Consider the following 27,494-nt stretch of genomic DNA (forward strand, 5'->3'; position numbering starts at 1 on the left):
CGAGTTCCTAGCAATAAGGAACCACATACATTTACGCTGTACATATGATTATCCTAATAATTGTTAGTCAGAGGTACTTGCTATAAACTGTGAAACTGAATCCTGATATAAATTATATTTTTACATAAATGGATAGACAACACAGGCAAAATTGTGTTTAATTTGCTGAGGATAGAACCAGCAGGAAGACAAAAGAGCCTGTTCAAATACAGGGAGGCACAGAATCACCCAGGAAAGGAATGCATACAGGAGATGCTAAATTCCATAACCTGCTGTCTGACTTTTTACAGACCAATAAATCCATAGCATCTTCGAGTCACCATCCCCACTTGCCTGAACAGTGAAAACGTCGGATCAGTTTTTACAGGTTAACATCCTATCTTACAGGGCTACTTAGCATCTCCTCCTTTCTCACTTGGGAATTGTTAGTGTCAACTGAAAAAATAATGCACAACCTAAAAATTGAGAATTCTGCTTTATTTGGCCAAAAAAACTGAGGACTTAAGCCCAGACAGGCTCTCAGATAGCTCTGTGGGACTGCTGTGAAGAGGTAAGGGTGGGCCAGGATATAGAGGAGTTTTTGCAACAAAGACCAGGTAGTGGGAACATCAAAAGATTACTGTTAGTTAGTTAAAGAAAGCCAGACATCTCAAGTTAAGGAATTTAGCGCTTTTCTATGTGTGGGAAGATGCAAGAGTCTGGGCTCACTGACATCATCCCTTTGTTCTGCACCTCAGCCATCTGGGGCGAGTGTCCTATGCTTTCTCATCCTGAGTCCCCTCAGGGTGCACCGCTGGGGTGGGCTGCAGTGGCTGACGGCTGGATTGAGGGCATCCTGCTTCCATCCTGAGTTCCCTCAGGGCTCACCGTCAGGGCCGCTGTAACGTGATGGCTTGATGGCTGCAACATCCTTTGTGTACTGATGTCACAGTGACATTTCTCATTCACACCATGATAGAGTGTGTGGAAAAACTCTCCCAGTGAGATCAACTCTAAGGTTTGGATAAAATATACATGCAGTTTTTTTAAAAAAAAAATGGTTTGAAGATATCAGAGTGCAAAGGACTTGAAGGTCTAGCTGTCAGAGGAAAGGCAGGCTCACTGAGCTAAGCTCCATACTCACCTCCCCAGTGTTTGCTCAGGGCATTTGCAGGATCTAGAGCAGAGACAGATGTCCTGCGGAAAGCCATAGCCCAGGTGGCAGCTTCTGGCTGAGCTGGGAGGTGGAAGGTGGTGTTTGGGCCGCCAGGGAGGCTGGGAACTGAGAGGGAGGCTGCATTTGAGAAGAGGAGGGAACCACAAAGAAGTGAGGCCAAAATTCTTCATGTAATTTTCCTGCAAGGCATTTGCAGACTGCAAAGCTGCAATGTGCCAGGTAAGAGAAGCAGAACCCAAGCAGAAGGCAGCAGCTGGGTGGCTGGAGCTTGCAGAGACCTGCCAGGACCACAGTGCTCAAGAGAGCGTGTGGAGGGGCCCCAGCAAACAGCAGGAGTTTTCAACCAAGACTTCAAGAAAGGCTGTGCCCTAGGGGTGAGGGGGGGCTGGAAAAGACCAACCCGAACAAAGCCTCAAATCCGTTCGCGGCCAGATCACTGTAGCCCTCCTGTACTCTGTCAGCCAGAAGGCTCTATCCAGGGCCTGTACGATGTCGCTTTCACAGTATCTGTTGTTTAATTCAAAATTTCCAGGCAAGCCAAGAAATACCAAATGACCCCAAACCAAGAGAAAAGCAAACTAGGAAATGAGAGGCTCACAGGTTATCAAGATATGGTGACTATTTCAGAAGGTTTTTAAAGTAACAGATTAACATGCACAAGAAGACAGAAGAAAAGTTGGAGAATTTCACTGAGAACTGGGTTATGCTGAAAAAGTTGAAACTGAAAAATGCAATAACAAATTAAGAATTCAGTAGACGGTTTGCTAAAAAGACGAGGCAGAGCAGAAGGGGGTATCACTGATCTAGAAGACGAATGCTGGGCTCATGGCTGCCTGGGTCTCCCTCGCTGCCCTGCCGTCCTGCTGTGCTGGGCTCTTCCTCAGTGCTTAGCCCCTGATGCGGGAGGAGGAGGTGCCCCCAGGCACCCACTTTGGCCTTTCTTCATTAATGCCCTGTCTTCTTGTGGCTCACCATTCCGTGTAAAAATCTAAAGCGTGTTGGCAATTTACCCTTCTGTGTAGCCGTGGCAGTTTTATTTTCATTGTGTCAATTCATTATTTAATTCTAAAACTGTAACTCAGTGGCACATGCCCTGAGTTCCAGCTCTGTGCTGCGTGCAGCGCTAGACGCTGTGATGACCCTCCCTCCTCCCTGGCGGGGAGACCCTGAGGGCCCCTGCGGGTGGCACTGTGACAGGCAGCTCTGCCGGAGACACAGGAGCACCCAGGAGGGATGCTTAATTACAGATGTCCCTGTAGGTTCAGGCTTGGTCTGGAATTTGTGAGCCTCAGCCCAAGTTATTGTCAGGTCAGTGGACACATGACATCGTGGGCTGGGTTGTGCTGGTGTCAACTGAAGAAAAGCACAACCTAAAAGTTGAGAGTTGTGTTTTATTTGGAGGACAGCACTGAGAACTTAAGCCCGGGACGCAGCCTCTCGGGTTGCTCTGAGGGACTGCTCCCAAGAGGTAAGGGGGAGCCAGGATATAGAGGGGTTTTTGCAACAAAGACCAGGTAGTGGGAACATCAAAAGATTACTGTTAATTAAAGAAAACCAGGCATCTCAAGTTAAGGAATTTAGAGATTTTCTATGCATGGGAAGGTGCAAGAGTCTGGGCTCACTGACATCATCCCTTTGTTCTGCACCTCAGCTACCTGGGGTCAGCACGCTGCTTTTCTCCATCCTGGATCCCCTCAGGGTGCACCGCTGGGGTGGGCTGCAGTGGCTGACGGCTGGATTGAGGGCATCCTGCTTCCATCCTGAGTTCCCTCAGGGCTCACCGTCAGGGCCACTGTAACGTGATGGCTTGATGGCTGCAACATCCTTTGTGTACTGATACGGCAGCGACATTTCTTCACTCGCACTGGTAACTAGGGCAAAACTGGGGGCTTGACACAGACTCTGCATTTCGAGAGACTGGATGTGGGGCTCCTAAGGGGATGAGAGACCTCCTTGGTGTTGAGTCCCCCGCCAGCACCTCGGGTCCTGGGCTGGGCCTGATACAAGCTATTCTGACACTGCAAGTCAGTCACTGTGCAGGTGATGTGAACGACAGGTAGGGACTCCTTGCTCTGAAGTCAGAGCAGCACAGAAAAGTTCAGGGTAGCCAACGCCCATCCACTGCCTGCTTGAACAACTGTTCCTCAGGCAAAAAGGCATTCTATGCTGTGTTCGTTTTGAAATTAGCCATTTTTAGCCTGAGCGTCCTTGAGTAACAGCCAGGCCAGCAATAGAATTTAAGGTACCAATAATTAGTTATGAGCCGTGTGACTTGGACTAATGTTTATTCCTTCTAAATCTCATTTCCATTTATAAAATTCTTCTGCATGCATCATAGTTTTTAAAGTACCGTATAAATATCAGATATTATAATTAGATTAATTAAGATTAAAAACTGCTTCTCTCTATTCCCCTACTTACTAATGAAGTCATATATATATAAATATTGCTTTATTTGCCACTGAATAATTATAGTGACCAGACTGCTTTTGTACATCAGGATTCTCTTCAGTAATTTATATTTTAGCTCATCAAGTTATCATGTGTTTTTTTTTCAAGTTTCTTAGTTGTTCTTGGACTTCAAGTCTATAATTTTTTTTAAGATGTTGGGGGTAGGAGTTTTATTAATTAATGAATTTATTTTTGCTGTGTTGGGTCTTCGTTTCTGTGCGAGGTCTTTCTCTAGCTGTGGCAAGCGGGGGCCACTCTTCATCGCAGTGCGCGGGCCTCTCACTATTGTGGCCTCTCTTGTTGAGGAGCACAGGCTCCAGATGCGCAGGCTCAGTAGTTGTGCTTCACAGTCCTAGTTGCTCTGTGGCATGTGGGATCCTCCCAGTCCAGGGCTCGAACCCGTGTCCCCTGCATTAGCAAGCAGATTCTCAACCACTGCGCCACCAGGGAAGCCCCCAAGTCTATAAATTTAAAGTAAGTGTTCCATGAAAATGAAAATACAACTGCCACACATCAAAACTTATGAGACCACAGCTAAAGTAGAACTGAAAGAGAAATTTATGGAACTAAATGCTTACATTAGAAAAGAGGAAAATTCTCAAATCAGTAATGTAAATCACCAACTCAAGAAACTAGAAAAAGAACATCAGGGACTTCCCTGGTGGCACAGTGGTTAAGAATCCGCCTACCAGTGCAGGGGAGAGGGGTTCAAGCCCTGGTCCGGGAAGATCCCACATGCCGCGGAGCAACTAAGCCTGTGTGCCGCAGCTACCAAGCCTGTGCTCTAGAGCACGCACGCCACAACTACTGAGACCACATGCTGCAGCTACTGAAGCCCATGCACCTAGAGCCCGTGCTCCACAACAAGAGAAACCACCGCAATGAGAAGCACGTGAACTGCAACCAAGAGTAGCCCCTGCTCGCCGCAACTAGAGAAAGCCCGCGCGCAGCAACAAAGACCAAGGCAGCCAAAATTAAATAAATAAATAAATAAATAAATTTATTAAAAAAAGAAAAAGAAAAGCAAACAAACTGAAAGTAATAGAATAAAATAGTAATGATAAAAACAAAACAAGTCAATAAAACTGCAAACAGAAAGTCAGTTGTGAAAATTAATGAAATAAAAAGCTGTTTTTTTTTAAGATCAACAAAACTGATAAACCCTTAATACAACACAGGAAAAAAAATAGAGAAGATGCAAATTAATAATATTAAGAATAAAACAGGAGATGTCATTACAGATCCCACAAATACGAAAAGGTTAAGACCTAATTATGGGACTGAGAACCCTCCCTCCACCTTGCTGTCAGGGTTACTAAAGTTCATTTTAGAGTAGTTCCTCTTCCCCAGTGCATCATGGGTGACCATTCAAAACGAAATTAACGAGGTACACTAGGAGGCAAAAAACAAACAAACAAACAGTTTGAAGAGACCAGAACCAGAGTCAGATAGGACATGTTGGAATTATCAAACCAGAATTTTAAAATAATTATGATTGAGAATGCAAATAAACTGATTGCTGATTGGAATGTAAATTTCATAGTTACTCTGGTAAACAGTTTGGTAGTTTCTCATAAAACTGAACCTACAACTGCCGTAGGCTCCAACGATTGCACTCCTGGGCTCTCATCTCAGAAGAATGAAGATTATGTTCACACAAAACACATACATGAATTTTTATAGCAGCTTTATCCTTGATAGACAAAAAACTGGGAGAAAATCCAAAATGTTCATCAGTAGGTGCATGGATAAAGTGGGGTCCATCCATAGCATGGAAACGTCTTCTCGGTAAAAGGAATGAGCCGTTGGTGCTTCGACAACTTGGCAAGATCTCAAGGGTATTATGCTGAGTTTAAAAAGCCAACCTCAGAAGTCACTTACTGTTCCATTCTACATATATAACATTCTTTTAATGACAAAACTATAGATATGAAAAGGATAGTGATTTCCAGAGTTAAGGTTGAGCGGGTGGGGAGGGTGGTAATAGTGACTCTAAACGGAGGCATGAGGGTGATCTTGGTGGTGATGGAGCGGTTCTGGATCTTGGTCTGTTGATGGTCACACAAAACTACGCATATGATAAAATGACACAGGTGTGCACACACCCACTGTACCCACTGTACCTGTCAGCTCCTCCCACTGGTTTTGTGCTATAGTTATAAGATGTAAGATGTAACTTGGGAAAACTGAGTGAAAAGCACATGGGTTCTCCCTGTAGTACCAACTTCCTGGTTTGACTGGAATCTATAACTTCAAAATAAAAAATTTTTAAAGTAATATGGTTCATAGGAAAATAATGTGTGTGTGTACACACACATATTCAGAGGGAGTTGGGTACAAGAGTCTCATAATTTGGTTAATTTATAGGAACATTGCTTTTAAGATGGAAGATTTAGAAATTTTCAGTAATTGGAATCTGTTATAGAAATATCAATAGGTTGTAGAAATTATATTTTAGTGAAATGTTCATAATTTACCAAACACTTTTATGTAGTTTTGATTCAAAAAGAATTTACAAAGTACAGGAGCAGTAACTCTGTTGAACTATATCATAAGTAAATATTTGAAGCAGGAAGAAACAGCAACAGTGCATATAATTCTAAAAGTCATGTGAATAACCCTCTACTCAGACTAAAATCATTTTACATGAAGAAAGCTTATTTTTCTTCTTTTTTTAAATTGCAGTATAGTTAATTTACAGTGTTGTGTTAGTTTCAGGTGTACAGCACGGTGATTCAGTTATATACCTATGAAGAAAGCTTATTTTATAAATTCTTCAAGGGTCGACACTTGTACCACCTAACTCTGTGTTACTGATACGACCACACAGAGAAAAGAGTTAAGTGACTTTTGAACAAAACGCACGAATTTGGAACACAGTTCCCTCTCCCCTCCTGTCAGTCTTGCCACATCAGACAAAAGTGTCCCCACGTGGTGTCCAAACCTACGAGGGGTAAAGAAAGGGGTTATAACATAATCCAGATGCAACAATGGTCAAGAATTTACAAATTATGTCATAGTAAAATCTTTTACCAGGAGTAATTGCTCTTTTTTAATCACAGGCCTGGGAGACAAATACCTGACAGTCCAGATGCTTGTAGAACCTTCAACCTGAGTTTAATCCAAAGTTGAGACTCAGTGAAGACCCAGAATCAGGGTTTCTTCTCACTATTCATTAAGCAGTAATAAGGAGATGACTTTATATATAAGTATTTTGAAAGCTTATGAAACAAACACTTTCTTATATGAGACAAAGTGTACATTGTCGCTTTCTACCTCTAGGAGTAGGTGTTTAAATTACCTTTTTGAACACTTGGTGTTTTTGTTGGATTTTGCTCTTCTTCGTGAATACACATTTTACTAATACACTACCAGCACTTTCTTGTGAGCCTCACTTTACCATCTCTCTTCCTAGCCTGAAGCAAATGATAATAAATGCTCTAACCATTTAAGCATTTCGTATACACGGCGGGGGGGGGGGGGGTTTGGGAGGCCGGTTTCCAAATGCCCACTGACCTTGCTTGTGACGGGGACACAGGGGCGCTGCCTCACACGAGCCCTGTGTACGGATGTGGAGTGACCCCCTGGGACATATTTTTAAGTGAAAACAGCCAAGTACGTAGAGTTAGGAGTATGCTACCTTTTATGAAAGAAAGACGCATCAATAATAATTTGCTTCTTCTTTTAAAGAAAGTTATGCTAGGGGGTACAGTAGAGCTAGTGAAGCTGGTCGTCGCAGTGGCTGGGTGGGAGAGCGCAGTGAGGCAAACGAGGGTCACGCGGTACACCGCTGTTCATACGGCCACGTGGAGAGAAGGGCTGGGTGACTTCTGAACAGAGGGCACCGGCTCTGAGAACTAAGAACATCTTACTGTTAGTTAGAAATAGCACTTACGGTGGCATTTTAAACTCTTTTACGTAACTGAGAGAGAGAAAATAGGTGAGTATGCTAGTGATTTTAATAAACAAGAGTCTCAGTGGAAGACGAGGTACATAATTTAAAATCTAAGTTAAGCAAAGAGTTAACAGGATCAATTACATACATAAATATGTTCAATTTGAAGTGTTTCATTGTAAGAGAAAAGAGGTACACATATAAAATCTAAGAAGAAAGAGTTATGAATCCTAATAATGTCAACTCACAATTTAAAACCTGTGCGTGTGCGTGTGTCCCCACCTGTGCCCACTGAGAGGGGCTGGATGCAGGGACTCCCCAGTAATGATGAGCACTTGCAATAGTCAGGCCTCGGATCCTCAGTATTGCTCTCCACCAAAGGCATCTGGGCCCCTCGGAGAAAAGGCTGCTTTCAGATGTGGGCAAAGTGAGCTGAAGATGCGTTGCTGGCACAGAGGGGGCGGAGGCTGGCAGCAGCTGAGGGAGTGCGTCTGAAGGACACGGGAGTGGCCTAAAGCTGGGGCCACTCAAAGCCGAATTGGGACAATTTGAATATAAAAAAGAACAAAGACTGCAGTGGTTGCACATCATTGAAAAAGAAAGATCCGAAGTCCTACAGTGATATAGAAAATAGACATAAGTTAATACTAATAAGAACTCATTAGAAGTGACTACGACAATGACATAGATTAATTCAGGCAAGAGGGATAGGAACTGTTGAATAACCTGAGGGCAGAAGTGTACTATCTATTCTAGTTTAATCCTCAGGACCCCGGCGATGTATGGCATTCCCATGGTGCAGATGAGGCCATGAAGGCTCAGAACAATGAAATCCCTTAGTCCAAGATCTCATAACTAGTAAGTAGTGGTACCAGACTTTGAATCCAGATTTTTCTGAAGAGGAGACAGGTAACTCTGCGTGAATATCTGTATCTAAAGGTACAGGTTTTCGGGGCAATTATGGAGTACCCTCTATGTGCAAAGCACACTGATAGATATTAGGGCAAATTAGCAGGCGATTGGACCCTCAAATCAAACTCTGAAAAAGAGACAAAAAGAAAAAAGCACACCAAAGAGACCTGGTGTCAAATGTCAAAGTCAGGGCATCCCAGGAGCCGAGTGGGACCAGTGCTCACAGGGTGGGTCCCACCTGGAGCTGCTGCTGTGGCCCTTTGGCCTCTGACCTCACAGAGCCGAGGACACAGCCCAAGGCCGAGGAACGGGAGGTGGGCTGGGTGGGGGGTTTGGAGATCAGGGACCTCCTGTTGGCCTACAGGTGGGGAGGGTCTGGAGTTCAAGTATCCTGATTCACCAAAGCTGATGCAGGAGTGACTTTGGGACCGAAGAGGCAGTGGTTCCAGGCGTGTGAGCGTGAAGTGTCAGCAACCTGCAGAGCCCGCTGCCCTCTGGAAAACCAGGAGCAGTGCTCAACGGAGAAAACCGGGTTGATCTGTGTTTGGGCTCCTCCTCAGCTGGGTGACTGTTAATGCTTCGAGGTCTTGGGGAGACAAGCGGGGTCAGGAGAGGAACCTAGGGCGGGTCTGAGTGGAGGGGCCCGAGGAAAGCAGAGCTCCTGGCGGGAGAAGGGGCGGTGCCCGGGGGTGAGGTCTCCAGGGCCACCTTCTGGAGCCCTGATCCTTGCCGCTTGGCTGACAGAAGACAAAGCCACTGAAGCATGAGTTACTCTGCTTAGAGTTATTCTGACTAGAATTACAAAAGAGCCAGTTTTTATCCTAGAGTTTTGGCGGATTCATTCATTTTTTAAAATTCTGCAGATGAACATTTTTCATGTCTTTGATGACTTGATACAGTGTCATTGGGCGTGCTTTGGTGTGAGCACATTATCAAAGGCTGCAGAAGCAAAGGAAGGGAGGATGAGCCTGAGAGCCTGTGTTCAAGGCTGAGGTAAGGACCGATGTCTCCGTTGCAGAGAAAGGTTTGGAGGTTGAGCAGTTGTTCCCATATGACTGAGTGGTATGAACTGTAGCACAGAAACCATTTGTTTCAACCGAAACAACTCACACTCGAAATCTCCCTGATAACCGTTGCTTCGTGTCCTGGATTTTACATGGAGTAAGATGCACACATGGCACCTTTGTTGGTGGAGAAGCTGGTAGGTATGTTGATCGAGAATCGAGGGGTCTTCAGTTCTCAAGGCAGACTGTGGACCATGTACCCCTGGTTCATGCTGAGACAGTGCCTCTCAAAGCGTGGCCCCAGGCCAGCACCAGCATCACTGGGGCACTTGTTATCCAAGCAGATTCCCTGCTCACAGCCCAAACCTGAGTCAGAAGTGCTAGGGGGTGGGACCACTAACCGGTGTTTCTAGAGCCGTCCAGGTGGTTGTTCTGTAAGCTGACCTTTGAAACCTGCTCTAAAAGGTGTGGTGGTAACACTGGATTTATGTCACTTCAAGCAATTTGCTTGTTTCCGCTCTCTCTCCTGATAAGCTTGGTTCTCTGAATGTCCCCGTTAATCAAGTTTTTCTATGATTACTTGGAATTAATTGAATCAAACGATTGCAGATCCAGCCCATGTAGAAGGCCCCCAAATTGAAAATCACAGTCGGTGAAAAACACAGGATTGTCATTCATAAAAATTTTATTTTAAAAATTTTTTTAAACTTTTAATTTTATGTTTGAGTATAGCCAGTTAACCATGTTGTGATTAAAAAAATAAAACAAATAAAAATCAATGTTGTGATAGTTTCAGGTGCACAGCAAAGTGACTCAGCCATACATATGCATGTATCCATTCTCCAAACTCCCCTCCCATTCAGGCTGCCATGTAACATTAAGCAGAGTTCCCTGTGCTGTCCAGTAGGTCCTTGTTGGTTATCCATTTTAAATATAGCAGCGTGTACATGTCCACTGATTCCAAACCCCCGGAATATCCCTTCCCCCTCTGCTAACCTAAGTTCATTCTCTAAGTCTGTGAGTCTGTTTCTGTTTTGTAAATAAGTTCATTTGTATCATTTTAAATAACATGGCTTTCATTTCAGGAAAAAACTGGGAACACTTCATAGTCCTGAAATGGTAACTTTTTCACTGTCCTTCCTGAAAGGGAGTGGATAAAACATGCAGGGTAAAGCTAACTCTCCTAATTAAGTGCAACCTGTTTCTTCTTTCCAGGCCCAAACTGCTTTGCCGAGACCGCTGTCATCCCCGCCGGGAGGGAAGTGAAGACGGACGAGTGCACCGTCTGCCACTGCACCTACGAGGAGGGCACCTGGAGGATTGAGAGGCAGGCCATGTGCACCAGGCACGAGTGCCGGCAGATGTAGGGCTGGCCGCACGGACCACAGATGTTCTCTAGGATCCTTTCCCGATCTACCTGAACGTTCTGGATGCCTCTGGGAAATATCGACCAAAAGGAGCAGACTTATGATGAGGAATTGTGGAAAACCGTTGGTACGTTTTCTTTTCTTGGTCACAACAACTGCAGGAGAAGGAAATGGACATATTTCCAAACATCGACAAGAACTTTGGGCAAAAAAGTCCACTTCTAAATAAATGTGCTATTTTCACAGTAAGTACACTAAAGTACACTATTATATATGAAATGTATTTCTATAATCCCTCTATTAGAGAGCTTCTATAAATGTTTTCTATAGATACAGATTAAAACTGCTGTGTTGTCAACTGTCCTCACTGCGTACCTGCATTTCTTCTGCATTTCTGATTCCATCACGTGAGATTATTTGTGGTCGCTGATTCTCCTACGAATCTTGGAATAGTGCACCCATTCATGGATCATAAGATAAGGGAACTGATTTTCCCTGAGATCCTCTCCAAATTCTATTTCATTGCAGAGAGATATGTAGTGTCGATCCTTAGAAGATCCAGTCGAATTCACACAAATATAATATTTCCTTCTTGTAACTTACTGCTTTTAGTATCTCCATTCTCAGTCATTTGGGAGATGCAGGTACAAAGATAACTGATACACGCTTTTTCTGTTCATTCAAAGCTCCCACGTCGTGGGCCACTGACGGATGCACGCAGATATTTCATTTTCACTTACTTGACTTTCTCTTCTAAACGTGACTTTACATCACGCCCCAAACTGAGGAACAGGATAGGCTGGATAATTTGCATCATTGGTACCTCACGCGGAAGCACACAGTCAAATAGGGGAACCCCTGTTTCTCTGGAGGAGAGGTAAGGGAAGCTGAACCCCTGAAAAAGTCTATACCTGTAATCTACATGTGGCATGGACATCCCACCTCTCTAGCCCATGGACTTGTGGTTCTCCTGGGGACGATCCTGTCTCCTACATGGCAGGCATAGTCCAATCCTGAATGAGAGCCCTGTATTAGTCACTGTGCAAGAGCCCAATGAGAAAGCAGTTCTGTTGAATATATTAAAACAACAGTGCCGAAGGTCATGGGCAACGTTCCTGGAGTTACATGTCACTCCAAACCAACTCCACTTCTCTTCATTTGGATAAAAGAAGCCACTGCTAATCCCGCTGATCTGATCAGTGCATGTTATAGAATATTTCTGCCTTTATCAATCACATCAACACCTGACACATTGATGAAAAAGGTAACCAGAGTTTTAATAGGTTTAGGGAGAAAAAGCAGAACTATGGTCACTATTTAATGCCTTTAAAGCTTTTCCCCCATACATTTATTGATTCCAAAATTTTGAATTAAGCATCTAAGTACAAATTATTGTGACCACAAAAAAAGGAATAAATCATGGTTTCCTGCCTTCATGGACTTTTGGCCTCTGGTGCAACACAAATAAGAAATCAATCACTGTGCATCGTGGTGGGAGCTGAACTAGAGGTCGGCAAAGGGTGGTCAAAGAGGCTTCATTCCATACAGAAGAAATCATTTAGTCATTAACGTTTGAATAGTACCCAAGAAAAATGGATACTTTTGTCATCACTAAAAAGTTGACCCATTGTGGACCTTATAACTGCAAAGCCACCACTAACTGAATCCTCAAGAAATTTACATATGCTTATATTTAATTTTTATCTTATCAAGAACACTTTGGGCCAAATGGGCTCTGCACACAGCTTTCCATGCAAATCCTCAGGGGAAGTACCATGTAGACGCTCTCAGGTGTGATCAGCTTTCCAGAACTTACTTTTTGTATTAAAGGCTACTAGAAATCAGCCATCTCTCCATCATCCAAGGGAAGATTTTTATGAGCCAAGGTTATATCAAGGTATGATTTTGTCAACAAATGGCCCCAGCCTCCTGGGGAGGTGGGTCAGCAGGGATGTCTCAGCACACAAGCAGCCTCTTCTCACCCCAGCAGACATGCTGCAACTAGACAGACCCCATCAAGGGGGCCCAGAGTCTCCCTGCTCCCCTTGGTGATGTCGCTCCTCCCAGGTGGGCAGTGAGCTTGGAAATCATGGCGATGGCTCCTCAAACGTGGTGAGAATTCCAGGAAACCTGGTATTTTGTTGCACAGAGAGCGTGAACCTGACACCGTCCTGTGAAATTGTCTAAACTCGCGTGACCCACCCTTGTCCCAGGCATGCTCCAGGCTGGAGCCCCAGGGCCATTATTACAGTAAAGTAACCCCTGCCCCTCCTCTTTCCACATAAGGATGACTCATAACCAAACACAGGGCAGAACATGGATTAACAACACTGCATAAGCTTCATGTAGAATGATACTATTTGCATTGTTGTCCAAGAGAAACATGATTCTCAGGTTCTTTATTTCATGCTGTTGATATTAGACTTTCACATCCATAAAGTATATCGGGGAAAATTTTGGTTTCCTCCTCTCTTTCCATAGAACATTTTGCTGAGATTCCTAATGATGAAAACTGCTCTAACAGAGGAAAGTATGGGTCCAAGTTACTGATTTCAAAATACGGTTTTGACATAGTACGGAAAAGGGAGCCTCAAAATTCTAGTGCAGAAGTGATTGGAGAGCCATAATTCTTAAAATTCAAATAGGCCTACTCCATGAGTACCTCATAAATGTTGTTGAATGGTTTATTCAAGTGAAAAAAAGGAAACCATGCTTACCAATGTATTACATGAATTTATTTAAAATGTTTCAACTTATATCAATATCTGAAAACCTGAAGCTACTTGTATAAGCAATAGTGACTCTGGAATTTTCTAATCTGATGTTTTAGATTTTCAAATTAGATTCATTCTTTCAGCCACAGGCTCTTTCCTTGTTGGATGGATCCGTCAGTACTTGTACATCTCACAGAAGCTCGTATTTCACTACTGCACACAACAAATGTTAGCTGCACCCTTCGCCACATGCCAGAGTCTGCAGTACAGATGGAGACCTGAGTGTATGCTTGACCTCAAGGAATTTATATGCCTTGAAACTAACATTTGATTAGTTTCTTTTCAATCTTTTCACACCTTCAATGTCTTCATCTCCTGTGTGCAGTAAAACATAAAGAGATGAATTCTTAAACAATTTAAAATTTGTGGCATCATGCATAACTTTAATAAACTCTTCTCTTCACTCCCCCAATGTAAGTGTTGTATGTGTACAATGTTAAAAAATGCCCGAAAAATTTCAGAGAATTCAGATGTTTTCGATTTTGTTTTTGTTTTGATTTTAAGCATTGAAATGGACTTCTTAATGTGTCCATTAGTTGAAACATGAAAAATACACAGTTTCTAACAAGCATTATTGAAAACTGCATCGATTATTTTAAACATAGATTACTGAAACATAGAAAAAACAAAAGTATAGACACAAGCCAAATTAGCAAATATTAACAACTCGCTCTATTTGCTTTAATAGGCAAGAGAGCAAGTCTTCTTTTTATTAATTTTAAAAAGTCAGATGTTATTGTGTTGCATTGGAGGACACATCTGACTTTTTAGAATTAATAAAAAATTAACAAAGGTGACCTAGATGTCATCCCATTGGCACAGGGGACAGTTCCAGGCGTCCCAGTTAGTGGGCACCATTGGTGACAGCATATGGCTTCTCTGGCCAATATAATTTGCAACATAATATTCTTACTAGACCTGCCCACTTACTATCACTGCGATGGCTGATGCAGTCATTTTTCCTGAATAATCTGGTTTAGAGCGAGCAATTCACTTATTCTAGAATAAATGCATTTTTACGGTTCGTACTTTTCACATTCCAGCTGCCACTCTTTATGGTTCCACAGTAGAACTGGTCCATGCTCCTCACTCCAAAGCAACCTCCCCAGTCTACGATTTTAGTTTCCTAAACATAGATTTCCATTTTGACTGAATGCTCCCAGTTGCACACAGAACAGCCAGACTCCTCAGCATGGCAGACTTGCATCTTTACATGTGGATCCTGGTCCACACCCTGACCCGGCCCTGCTGGCTCTCAGCACCTTAGGATCGGGCTGCCTCAGACTGGGCTCTGAACCTGCCTCTACCTCCCATCCCTGCCTTTTCAGCGCAGGGAGAGATGAGCCACTTTTCAGTATCAAACTCAAAGGCCATTACTTGTGAAGCTTCTTTAGTCCTAATTGGACAGTCATTTTATACCTGCCATACTATTCATTTGGTATCTTATTTTAGCATGATTTATTTTTTCTATTTTTTGAAGTATAGTTGATTTACAATGTTGTGTTAATTTCTGCTGTACAGCAAAGTGACTCAGTTTTTTTTATATATATATATATATATATATATATATATATATATATATATATATATATATATGTTCTTTTTCTAATATATTCCTTTCCATTATGGTTTATCACAGGATACTGAATACAGTTCCTTTGCTATACAGTAGGACCTTGTTGTTTATCCATCCTATATATAATAGTTTGTATCTGCTAATCCCAAACTCCAATCCATCCCTCCCCCACCCCTCCTCCCCCTTGGCAAGCACAAATCTCTTCTCTAGGTCCGTGAGTCTGATTCTGTTTCATAGATAAGTTCGTTTGTGTCATACTTTAGACTCCACCTATAAGCAATATCATATGATATTTGTCTTTCTTTGTCTGACCTACTTCACTTAGTATGATAATCTCCAGGTCCATTCATGTTGCTGCAAATGGCACAATTTCATTCCTTTTTATGGCTGAGTAGTATTCCATTGTATATATGTACCACATCTTCTTCATCCATTCCTCTGTCAACGGACATTTAGATGGCTTCCATGTCTTGGCTGTTGTGAATAGTGTATTTTAGCATGATTTTGAAATATCGTACTTTGCATTATAGTTCACTTTATTTTTGCTCTATTCTTTACTCTAAAATCACTTTAATTCAGGCTATGGACCATTCCATCCCCAGAATATCACCCAGTACCTTTATGTTAAAGGTTTATTGAGTTGTTGTCAATATATAAATTTAGTTATTTGCTGCCCTTGTTTAAGGCCAACACGTTTCTTGAAGAGCAACTCAAAGCTCCCATTACTATTTGCCTGCCCGGTGGTCTCTTGGTGTCTCAGTTGACTTGCAGACCTCAAAGGTCCAGGGCCAGGAACCTGAGGCCTACCCAGTCCCCAGTGTTGCAGAGTTTAGGGTGAGTAGCCATGAGACAGTCGTCGGCCATTTATGATGCAAGTCAGGAAACAAATGGCTTTGGTGTAAAATTTCTGATGCTAAATGTAATTTCTTATACTGAGGAGACACTGGTACTTACTGATGATAAAACAAGTCAAGTTCACAGTCTTGGTATTTCTTTACTGATTATTTCTAACTTTTGGAATATAAATCTCTTATCTTTGACTTTCTTTTACTATTTTGAGTATTTCTGAATAGTTTAATATTTTTACATAACATAATTAAACACCTCACTAGGTATCTGATGAATTAATAAATCAATGAACTGAGTTATCAGCACAGAAATACAAGTTCCCATGGCTTGTTGGGAAAGTGTTACAAAGTGATGGTTGTCTATATTTCACCATGGTCAAACTGTGAAGAACCTGCTGCTCTAACCTAACACAGAAATGTGGAAATCAAGTACAAATGCCTAATTTTAAAAGTAATAAATTCCATTGAACATTAAGTGACACTGGACAGTCATGCTGGCCAAGAGCACTCAACCGGAGTTTCAATAACATTCAGAAAATGTAAATGAAAATGTGCCCCAACTGCTTGGCACATGGGCGTTTTATGGTCTAAGAACTATATTCTGTTTAACGCCTACCTGTTAAGTTCAGAGAAGTATATAAAGCCAGTGGCTGCCACATTACTGAGACACAGAATTATCAAAAATAATTCAAAGGAGGGACTTCCCTGGTGGAGCAGTGGTTAAGAATCTGACTGACAATGCAGGGGACACAGGTTTGAGCCCTGGTCCAGGAGTATCCCACATGCCAGGGAGCAACTAAGCCCGTGCACCACAACTACTGAGCCGGTACTCTAGAGCCCGCGAGCAACAACTACTGAGCCGGATGCCACAACTACTGAAGCCCATGTGCCTAGAGCTCATGCTCTACAACAAGAGAAGCCACTGCAATGAGAAGGCTGCACACTGCACCGAAGAGTAGCCCCTGCTCGCTGCAACTAGAGAAAGCGCACATGCAGCAACGAAGATCCAACACAGCCAATAAATAAATAAATTTTAAAAAAATCAAAAATCAAACCTGCAGTCATTTTAGTACATTACTGACACAGTCTGATGAATAAAAACAATTGTAAATATTGACACCTAAGTTTTAAATTCATTTCAAAAAATACAAACATTTCCCAATTTTATTTAATATTCAATAACATTTAATGATTAATTTCCTATTTTTAAAAATTGCTGTAATTAATTTCAGGCCTATTGCCTTTCAGTATACTTTATGGGAATATTGGTTTTCCCATTTTCTTTATTTATTATACTTACATTATCAAATGAATACAATTCTATGTTTATTTCTACTTGATTTCAGGGATTATTTCCTTTGGAAGCATGTATTTCCTACAATTAAAATGAAAACGAGTGAAAAGTATCCAATAAGTAATGTCTTTCTATGAAATTATTAGCACCCTATATATAACAGAGTTACTTATTTTGTAGTTTGAAATAATCCACTATGAGGCAATCAATAAATGCATATTTTAAGCCAAGAGTTATGCAGTTTCCCCAGGCAGTAGTTAACATTATCTCCTTTTGTGCAGAAAAGTAAATGTAAGCTCAGAAAGTTCAGAAACGAGTTCAAGTTTCATTCCATTGAATGATGGGCTTGAGTTAAGAACCAGACTGTGATGATAATCTCAATAGATGCAGAAAAAGCTTTTGACAAAAGTCAACACACATTTATGATAAAAACTCTCCAGAAAGTAGGCATAGAGGGAACTTAACATAATAAAGCCCATATATGACAAACCCACAGCAACATCATTCTCAGTGGTGAAAAACTGAAACCATGTACACTAAGATCAGGAACAAGACAAGGTTGCTCACTCTCAACACTATTATTGAACATAGTTTTGGAAGTTTTAGCCACAGCAATTAGAGAAGAAAAAGAAATAAAAGGAATCCAAACTGGAAAAGAAGTAAAACTGTCACTGTTTGTAGATGACACGATACTATACATAGAGAATCCTAAAGAGGCTACCAGAAAACTACTAGAGCTAATCAATGAATCTGGTAAAGTAGCAAGATACAAAATTAATGCAGAGATATTTCTTGCATTTCTATACACTAATGATGAAAAATCTGAAAGAGAAATTAAGGAACCACTCCCATTTACCACTGCAAAAAAAAGAATAAAATACCTAGGAATAAACCCACCTAAGGAGATGAAAGACCTGTATGCAGAAAACTTTAAGACACTGAGGAAAGAAATTAAAGATGATACAAACATATGGAGAGATATACCATGTTCTTTGATTGGAAGAATCAACATTGTGAAAATGACTATACTACCCAAAGCAATCTATAGATTCAATGCAATCCCTATCAAACTACCAATGGCATTTTTCACAGAACTAGAACAAAAACATTCACAATTTGTATGGAAATACAAAAGACCCCAAATAGCCAAAGAAATCTTGAGAAAGAAAAACGGAGCTGGAGGAATCAGGCTCCCTGACTTCAGACTATACTACAAAGCTACAGAAATCAAGACACTATGGTACTGGCACAAAAACAGAAATATAGATTAATGGAACAGGATAGAAAGCCCAGAGATAAACCCATGCACATATAGTCACCTTATCTTTGATAAAGGAGGCAAGAATATAGAAAGGAGAAAAGATAGCCTCTTCAATAAGTGGTGCTGGGAAAACTGGACAGCTACATGTAAAAGAATGAAATTAGAACACTCCCTAACACCATACACAAAAATAAACTCAAAATGGATTAAAGACCTAAATGTAAGGTCAGACGCTATAAAACTCTTAGAGGAAAACATAGGCAGAACACTGTATGACATAAATAACAGCCAGATCCTTTTTGACCCACCTCCTAGAGCAATGGAAATAAAAACAAAAATAAACAAATGGGACCTAATGAAACTTCAAAGCTTTTGCACAGCAAAAGAAACCATAAACAAGATGAAAAGACAATCCTCAGAATGGGAGAAAATATTTGCAAATGAAGCAATTGACAAAGTATTAATCTCCAAAATATACAAGCAGCTCATGCAGCTCAGTATCAAAAAAACAAACAACACAATCCAAACATGGGCAGAGACCTAAATAGACATTTCTTCAAAGAAGATCTACAGACTGCCAACAAACACATGAAAGGATGTTCAACATCACTAATCATTAGAGAAATGCAAATCAAAACTACAATGAGGGGACTTCCCTGGTGACTCAGTGGTTAAGAATCCGCCTTCCAATGCAGGGGACACGGGTTCGAGCCCTGGTCCAGGAAGATCCCACATGCCACGGAGCAACTAAGCCCATGCACCACAACTACTGAGGCTGTGCTCTAGAGCTTGCAAGCCACGACTGAGCCCGCATGCTGCAACTACTGAAGCCTGCACTCCTAGAGCCCACGCTCCGCAACAGGAGAAGCTACTGCAATGAGAAGCCCGCACACTGCAACAAAGAGTAGCCCCCACTCACCGCAACTAGAGAAAACCCACGCACAGCAATGAGGACTCAACACAGCCAATAAATAAATTAATTAATTAATTAAAAAAAATCTACAATGATGTATCACCTCACACTGGTCAGAATGGCCTTCATCAAAAAATCTACAAACAATAAATGTTGGAGAGGGTGTGGAGAAACAGGAGCCCTCTTGTACTGTTGGTGGGAATGTAAATTGATACAGCCACTATGGAAAACAGTGTAGAGGTTCCTTATGAAACTAAAAATAGAACTACCATATGACCCAGCAATCCCACTACTAGACATATACCCTGAAAAAACCATAACTCAATAAGAGTCATGTACCACAATGTTCATTAGAGCACTATTTACAATAGCCAGGACATGGAAGCAACCTAAGTGTCTATCAACAGATGAATGGATAAAGAAGATGTGGCACATATATACAATGGAATATTGCTCAGCCACAGAAAGAAAGGAAACTGAGTTATTTGTAGTGAGGTGGATGGACCTAGAGTCTGTCATACAGAGTGAAGTAAGTCAGAAAGAGTAAAACAAATACTGTATGCTAACACATATATATGGAATCCAAAAAAAAAAAAAAAGGTTCTGAAGAACCTAGGGGCAGACAGGAATAAAGACGCAGATATAGAAAATGGACTTGAGGACACGGAGAGGGGGACGGGTAATCTGGGACGAAGTAAGAGAGTGGCATGGACATATATACATTACCAAATGTAAAATAGACAGCTAGTGGGAAGCAGCCACATAGCACAGGGAGATCAGCTCAGTGCTTTGTGACCACCTAGACGGGTGTGATAGGGAGGTGGGGAAGGAGACGCAAGAGGGAGGAGATATGGGGATATATGTATAGGTATAGCTGATTCACTTTGTTATACAGCAGAAACTAACATTGTAAAGCAATTATACTCCAATAGAGATGTTAAAAAAAAAAAGACTGTGCTTTATATCAGAGTCTAGGACTTTAAAGCAGAGCCTTCAGAAATTCGACAGGAATTTCCAAAATGCTCTTCCTCTCTAATCCACACAAATATAGGGAATGAACAGCCACAGATTCCCCTAATTCTACTAAGGCAATCTCGACAGTTGTGAGACTGAAAGGTAATTCCTCACAAAATATGACTCCCTAGTCTAAATGTTTGTTGTATACTTTTACTCCTAACCAAACTATATCTAGATCTCTTGTTAAAAGAGTATTCAAGCATCAGTAGTGGTTTTTATGTCTTTGTTTAGGTATGGTCCCTTACATTGAAATTTATAAAATATGACCAAATATTAGGACCCACTTTCCTGAAACTAAATGAAGTAAGCTGCCATTTACTGTGTGCCGATTATATGACATGTACTATAATAGATATCTCAGATTCTCTCATCTGATTTCTTCCTTTTGTCAACTTTGCTGTCTCAATGTGGAAATTAAGACGTGGTAGATGACGTGTCTGAGTTTCAGTGATAGAGCCAAGGCCATGTCTGTCTGGTCCCATTTCCCTGCGTAGGGCACAGTCAGGGCTGGAATGGGTGGTACCATCTGCATCAAGTATTCTTCCGGAGGAGTATCAGCTGACCTCCTTCAACCAGTGATATCATGTTACAGATATTTCTTGAGTGTATCCTATAGGTCAAGTATGGTTTAGGCCTGGATGACCAAGAAATGTATGGCCTTTGGGCCAATGGAACTCTTGGTCTAGGACACCTACAGAGTCCTTAAGTCAGTAAAAACAGGGATGACATTAAATTCCACTTTGAACTTTTGCATAAAGTCATTAACTTGCATCAGTATCATCATTTATAATTTAAAATAAAAAATCTTGCTACCTCCTGATATACAGTAGAGATTGAATTATGAGGTTAAGATTGTATGGAACCAATGACTTTAAAAAGGTATTAAGTGTCTTCTTGGGTTAGTTATACTCTGCACATGTTTTTTCATTTAATTCTCGTAAACTTCAGTTTAATTTAACTCACATAAATTAATTATAAATATAATCTTCACACATTATATTGGGTTGGCCAAAAGGTTCGTTCTTTTATTTCCATAAAATGGCTCTACTAGTGCTTAGTTGTCTTTAACTTCAATCGAAACGATTTTGTTAGAGTGTATGTGACAGCTGTCATATCAGCGTGCATTTTAAAGAAGACAGCAAAATTGGCGAATTTTTGTGTAGCCATTTTAATATTGAAGATGGAAGATAAAAGGCAACAGTTTCAGCATATTATGCTTCATTATTTCAAGAAAGGTAAAAATGCAATTGAAATGCAAAGAAAGATTTGTGCAGTGTATGGAGAAGCTGCTGTGACTGATTGAATGTGTGAAAAGGGGTTTGCAAGGTTTCGTGCCAGAGATCTCTTGCTGGACGATGCTCCACGGTGGGGTAGACCAGTTGAAGTTGATAGCGATCAAATCGAGACATGGAGAACAATCAACGTTATACTACGTGGGAGATAGCCGACATACTCAGAATATCCAAATCAAGAATTAAAAATCATTTGAACAAGCTTGGTTATGTTAATCACTTTGATGTTTGGGTTCCACATAAGTTAAGCGAAAACAACCATCTTGACTGTATTTCGGCTTATAATTCTCTACTTAAATGTAATGAAAATGTTCCATTTTTAAAACAAATTGTGATGGGCGATGAAAAGTGGATACTGTACAATAATGTGGAACGGAAGAGATCGTGGGGCAAGCAAAATGAACCACCAACAACCACACCAAAGGCTGGCTCTTCATCCAAAGAAGGTGATGTTGTGTATATGGTGGGACTGGAAAGGAATCCTCTATTATGAGCTCCTTCCAGAAAACCAAACAATTAATTCCAACAAGTACTGCTCCCAATTAGACCAACTGAAAGTGGCACTCGACGAAGTGTCCGGAATTAGTCAACAGAAAACGCATACTCTTCCATCAGGATAACGCAAGACCGCACGTTTCTTTGATGACCAGGCAAAAACCGTTGCAGCTTGGCTGGGAAGTTCTCATTCACCCGCTGTATTCAGACATTGCACCTTTGGATTTCCATTGATTTTGGTTTTTATAAAATTATCTTAATGGAAAAAATTTCAATTCCTTGGAAGACTGTAAAAGGCACCTGGAACAGTTCTTTGCTCAAAAAGATAAAAAGTTTTGGGAAGATGGAATTATGAAGTTGCCTGAAAAACGGCAGAAGGTAGTGGAACAAAAAGGTAAATATGCTGTTCAATAAAGTTCTTGGTGGAAATGAAAAATGTGTCTTTTATTTTTACCTAAAAACTGAAGGAACTTTTTTGCCAACCCAACATGATATTAAATCTGTGATTTCAAAGCACATGCTATTTCTCAAAACAAAACCAAAGACTGTCCCCAGTGCAAACAATTCCAGTGGCAGTGGGAGTGGTTGAGGGGGTGAGAAGGTCCCTCTGGGCAGCAGTCGGCAGACCCTGGCCAGGTCAGTCCAGCAGCTCCTACCCTCCCTGTTTTCTCTAGAAGAAAGCATTCCTACTTAAAAATAGGCATCAGTGCAATAAAGGAGCTTCATATAAAATATGATTTCCTATTGATCTTTTTGTAGGTTTGGATTAATTATGGTAAATCAATACCACAAAAATGTAGATCTTACAAATAGCGACACTGAAGTAAGAATCAAAATTTGTCCTCTATTTATGTAAAAACTAAATGTCTTTAGAGAACAGACTGGTGGTGGCCAAGGGGGAGGGGGTTAGGGGAGGCATGGAGTGGGAGGCTGGGGTGAGCAGATGTAAGCTTTTATATACAGGATGGATAAACAACAAGGTCCTACTGTATAGCACAAGGAACTCTATTCAATATCATCTTATGAACCATAATGGAAAATAATATTAAAAAAGAATGTATATATATATGTGTATAACTGAATCACTTTGCTGTACAGCGGTAATTAACACAACATTGTAAATCAACTATACTTCAATTAAAAAAATAAGTGCCTTTAAAAGAAACATAATGGGCTTTTTTAGTACAATAAACAACATACCTACCCTTGAAAGGACAGATAATGTTATATACTAATAAGGGGGGAAACGTAAAGGGAATGATTAATTTGGGTCTGGAACCAAAATGGCAAGGTTGAAATTTAGACTAATATAGATTTTAAAGTGTGTTAGAAACCTTTAAAATATTGAGGAATATGATTTAAAGGCTCAAAAATTACAGTATATAATGAATCCCTTTCTTAAAAAAATAAAGAAAATACATTTTAAAAAGTAGTCTTTGGGAGAGATAATTTCCCTCAATATATTCCTCAGAACTATCTGTATTTTCCAGCTGGAAGCTTCTTCCCATACATGCGTGCATCTAAACACATGGTTAAACATTTACCCTCTGAGTTCACCGAGATCTGAAGTATAAATGTAAATATAAGTAGGATCAGATTGATACAAAACAAGCAAAAGACAAAAGAAGCAATGCATCACTGGGTAGGCATTTCTTTTGGATCAATACCATAAAAAATACAGATCTTACAAATAGTGACAGTGAAGTAAGAATCAAAAGTTGATGTCCGACATCAAAGAAAGACAGATGGAAGTTGTAAAAGGAGTGTGGAGCAGACTGAGAGAGATGCTACTCAGGACTCTGTCATTCTAATTTGTCTCTGTAAATTCATAGTCTATTACTGTTTGCTCATAGCTTTAAGTATAAGCATGCATATATACATATATGTATTTAATTGTGTTATTTACTACTTATTTGAATTAATTTAAAAAAATAATTTTAGATACTGATTCCACAGACCCAGTATTTGAAAATGAAAAAAAAGCAAAATCAAATTATTTTAAATGGCATCATTTACAAATATGTGTGATGATTTACAAGGTACCAGATGAATATAAAACCATAGGTTCCTGTTCTCATTTTTAACAGACTGTTGCAGGGATTGTATCTACTACATTTATGAATTACACACAGTTTCCCTATAGACTGAGAGTGATGATGTATTTTTAAAGTCCTTTAGTGAAAGCGAGTCTGCCTGTAAGTGTTCATGTCCTGTGCAAGTTTATCAGACAACATTGACTTTATCTACCAAGTGTAACAATGAAGAATTCTCCAACCACCATTTTTCCTGCTTATCTGACAGATAGAGAATATCATGCTCAGTGTTGAAGATACTTGGGGAATTCCTGTTGGGGAAAAAGAGACGAGGAAATTGATCTAAAGGGAATGCCCATGATGCTTTTAGGAACAAGGGCTAGAACATGCTAGTTGGAGGGATGGATCTGGGACCAGCAGAGGATGGTAGGAGTGAACAGGCATAGGCAAGTGGGTCCCATCCCTGGCCTAGGCCTTATTCCACATCCACAGAATCAAAATCACCAGAAACAAAGGCCAGAGCAGCCTTTGAACATTTATCCTTAATAGATGTCTGCAATCTCTTTGCTTTATGTAACTTAGCAGTTAAGACTTTGGCTACTGGAGGCTGGTTCTAACCCCAGCCCCACCACTTACTGAATGTTGACCAAGTCCATGCTACCTACCTCCAACTCTCACCCCGCTCATCAGTAAAACAGAGACTGTAGTACCAACCCTTAAGATAATTAAATGAGTTAATATTTGTAAAAAACACAGACTAGAATAGATCATATTTATATATTTATATGGCACAAGGTCCATATAAAAGTGTTCACTGCTTAACACATTGGAAATATGAGACTATTGAAATTAAGACATTTTGGAGAAAATACTTGGAAAGAATATGTCCAGTAAGGGGTTAATATCCAAAATATATAAAGAACTTATACAACCCCATATCAAACAAAGAAACAAAAAATCTGATTAAAAAAATGGGCAGAAGACCTGAATAGACATTTTTCCAAAGAAGACATACAGAAGACCAACAGTCACATGAAAAGATGCTCAGCATCACTAACTGTCAGGGAAATGCAAATCAAAAGCACAGTGAGATATCACCTTACACCTGTCAGAATGGCTATTATGAAAAAGACAACGATTCAGTGTTGGTGATGATGTGGAAAAAAGGGAACCCTCATGTGCTGTTGGTAGGAATGCCAATTGGTTCAGCCACCAGGGAAAACAGTATGGTGTTTCCTCAAAAAACTTAAAATAGAACTACTATATGATTCAGCAATCCCACTCCTGGGTACTGATCCAAAGAAGATGAAAACACTAAATTTAAAAAATATATGCACCCTCATGTTCATTGAATTGTTTACAATAGCCAAGATATGGACAGATGAATACATAAAGAAGATGAGAAATATATATATATATTACTCAGACATAAGAATGAAATTTTGACATTTGCAACAGCATGGATGGACCTAGAGGGTATTATGCTCAGTGAAATAAGTCAGAGAAAGACAAATACAGTATGTTTTCAATTATATTTGGAATTTAAATACCAAAACAAATGAACAAACAAAACAGAAACAGACTCACAGAGAGCAACCTTGTGGGTACCAGAGGGGAGAGGGTTGGGGAGAGGGGCAGGATAGGTGAAGGGGATTAAGAGATACAAACTACCAGTTATGAAACTAATCAGTCACAGGGATGTAATTAATGTACAACACAGGGAATATAGTCAATATTTTATAATAAAACTGTTTTTGAAGATTCTAATTAAGTAAAAGTGAATGTCTTAATTTAGGACTCATTTTTTCCCTATTCTATGCCTCTCAAATGTTTAAATTTAAAACATATAATATCTTAGATTTTATCTTATTTATATATGATATCTGCCAGGAAAATGTTTTATAATACTTTAATTATATGTGATGTTGAATTTATATGATTAGGTCCAATGTGTATGTATTGTTTCCTGGGTATGTGTGTCGAGCTGATTCTTAAAGTAATCTAATTTTTAAGCTGGGTTTTGCACTTCCACACAGTTACATTTAAAGGAATAGTTCAGTCTTTTAAAGTAAATTAAACAAGAATAATATGTGTCATTAAAAATACTCAAAATGCTATAAATATTTTGAATTATTTAAATATAATCCTTGAGGCTTATTTCAATATATACTATGACTTTCACTTCTTATTAAAATAAAGGATGGACATTACACTGAAGTAGTATCTATAATATAAACTTGCCTCACGGCACAGACTGTGATGACAATACATTTTCATTGTGTTGCTTCTAAAATTAAATGTGGAACTTCCCTGGTGGCGCAGTGGTTAAGAACCCACCTGCCGATGCAGGGGACATGGGTTCGAGCCCTGGTCCAGGAAGATCCCACATGCTGCGGAGCAACTAAGACCATGTGCCACAACTGCTGAGCCCGCGTGTCACAACTACTGAAGCCCGCGCGCCTAGAGCCCGTGCTCTACAACAAGAGAAGCCACCGCAACGAGAAGCCCACACTGCAATGGAGAGTAGCCCCCACTCACTGTAACTAGAGAAAGCCCATGCACAGCAACAAAGACCCAGTGAGCCAGAATATATATATATATAATTAAATGCAATGCTCATTAAACTATGTAACTAGAAATAGGGTCTAACAGTAAGTAAATACCTTAAGTGCAAACTTTCACTAGAGTTTCCTCCACTGTAGCATGGAGGAAGACTTCTTTAAAAATAAATAAAAACCAAAAATCTTCTTTTTAAAGCTAAGAACTTCACATTCCTGAATTGGCAGATTGGATAATTCAGAAAAATCTTCCTGCCAAAAGCAAAAGAAGATGGACAGAATGTATAATTCTTCTTTTGGTATCAAAAGAAACCATGGAATTCTGAAGACAGCTGAATATCATCAATGTGCTGAAGGAAAATAAATGCCAACTTAGAATTTCATATACAGAAACGGTACCCTACAGACTGTAGTATACATAAGTAGTTGCCTTATTAAGACGTAATATTTATTGATGCTTTTATCACTTTACAGGCAAAGCCATAGTACGATTTAACTCCATTTACCTCTTCCTTATGTATATCCATTATTTAAAATATATTAATTCTACGTGTTTTATATCTGACAAGTCTTGACTATTATTTTTCTGATAGTCATTATTCATTTAGCTATATCCCTGTGTAGCTATATCCCTGTATCTGCTATTTT

At 40.3% G+C, this 27,494-nt stretch overlaps 1 protein-coding gene across 2 annotated transcripts in view; it reads left to right on the forward strand.

The window, feature by feature from the left end:
• VWC2 (von Willebrand factor C domain containing 2) overlaps positions 1–11,142 on the forward strand; it is a 117,754-nt gene extending 106,612 nt beyond the window's left edge. For both annotated transcript variants that reach the window (XM_060019766.1, XM_060019767.1), the window contains exon 4: positions 10,634–11,142. In XM_060019766.1, the coding sequence (XP_059875749.1) occupies positions 10,634–10,785 (152 nt within the window). In that variant the 3' untranslated portion in view covers positions 10,786–11,142. The remainder of the gene's footprint in view (positions 1–10,633) is intronic.
• Positions 11,143–27,494: the final 16,352 nt, after the last annotated feature.

This window comes from Delphinus delphis, chromosome 9 (genome assembly GCF_949987515.2).
Source record: "Delphinus delphis chromosome 9, mDelDel1.2, whole genome shotgun sequence".
Classification (NCBI taxonomy): domain Eukaryota; kingdom Metazoa; phylum Chordata; class Mammalia; order Artiodactyla; family Delphinidae; genus Delphinus; species Delphinus delphis.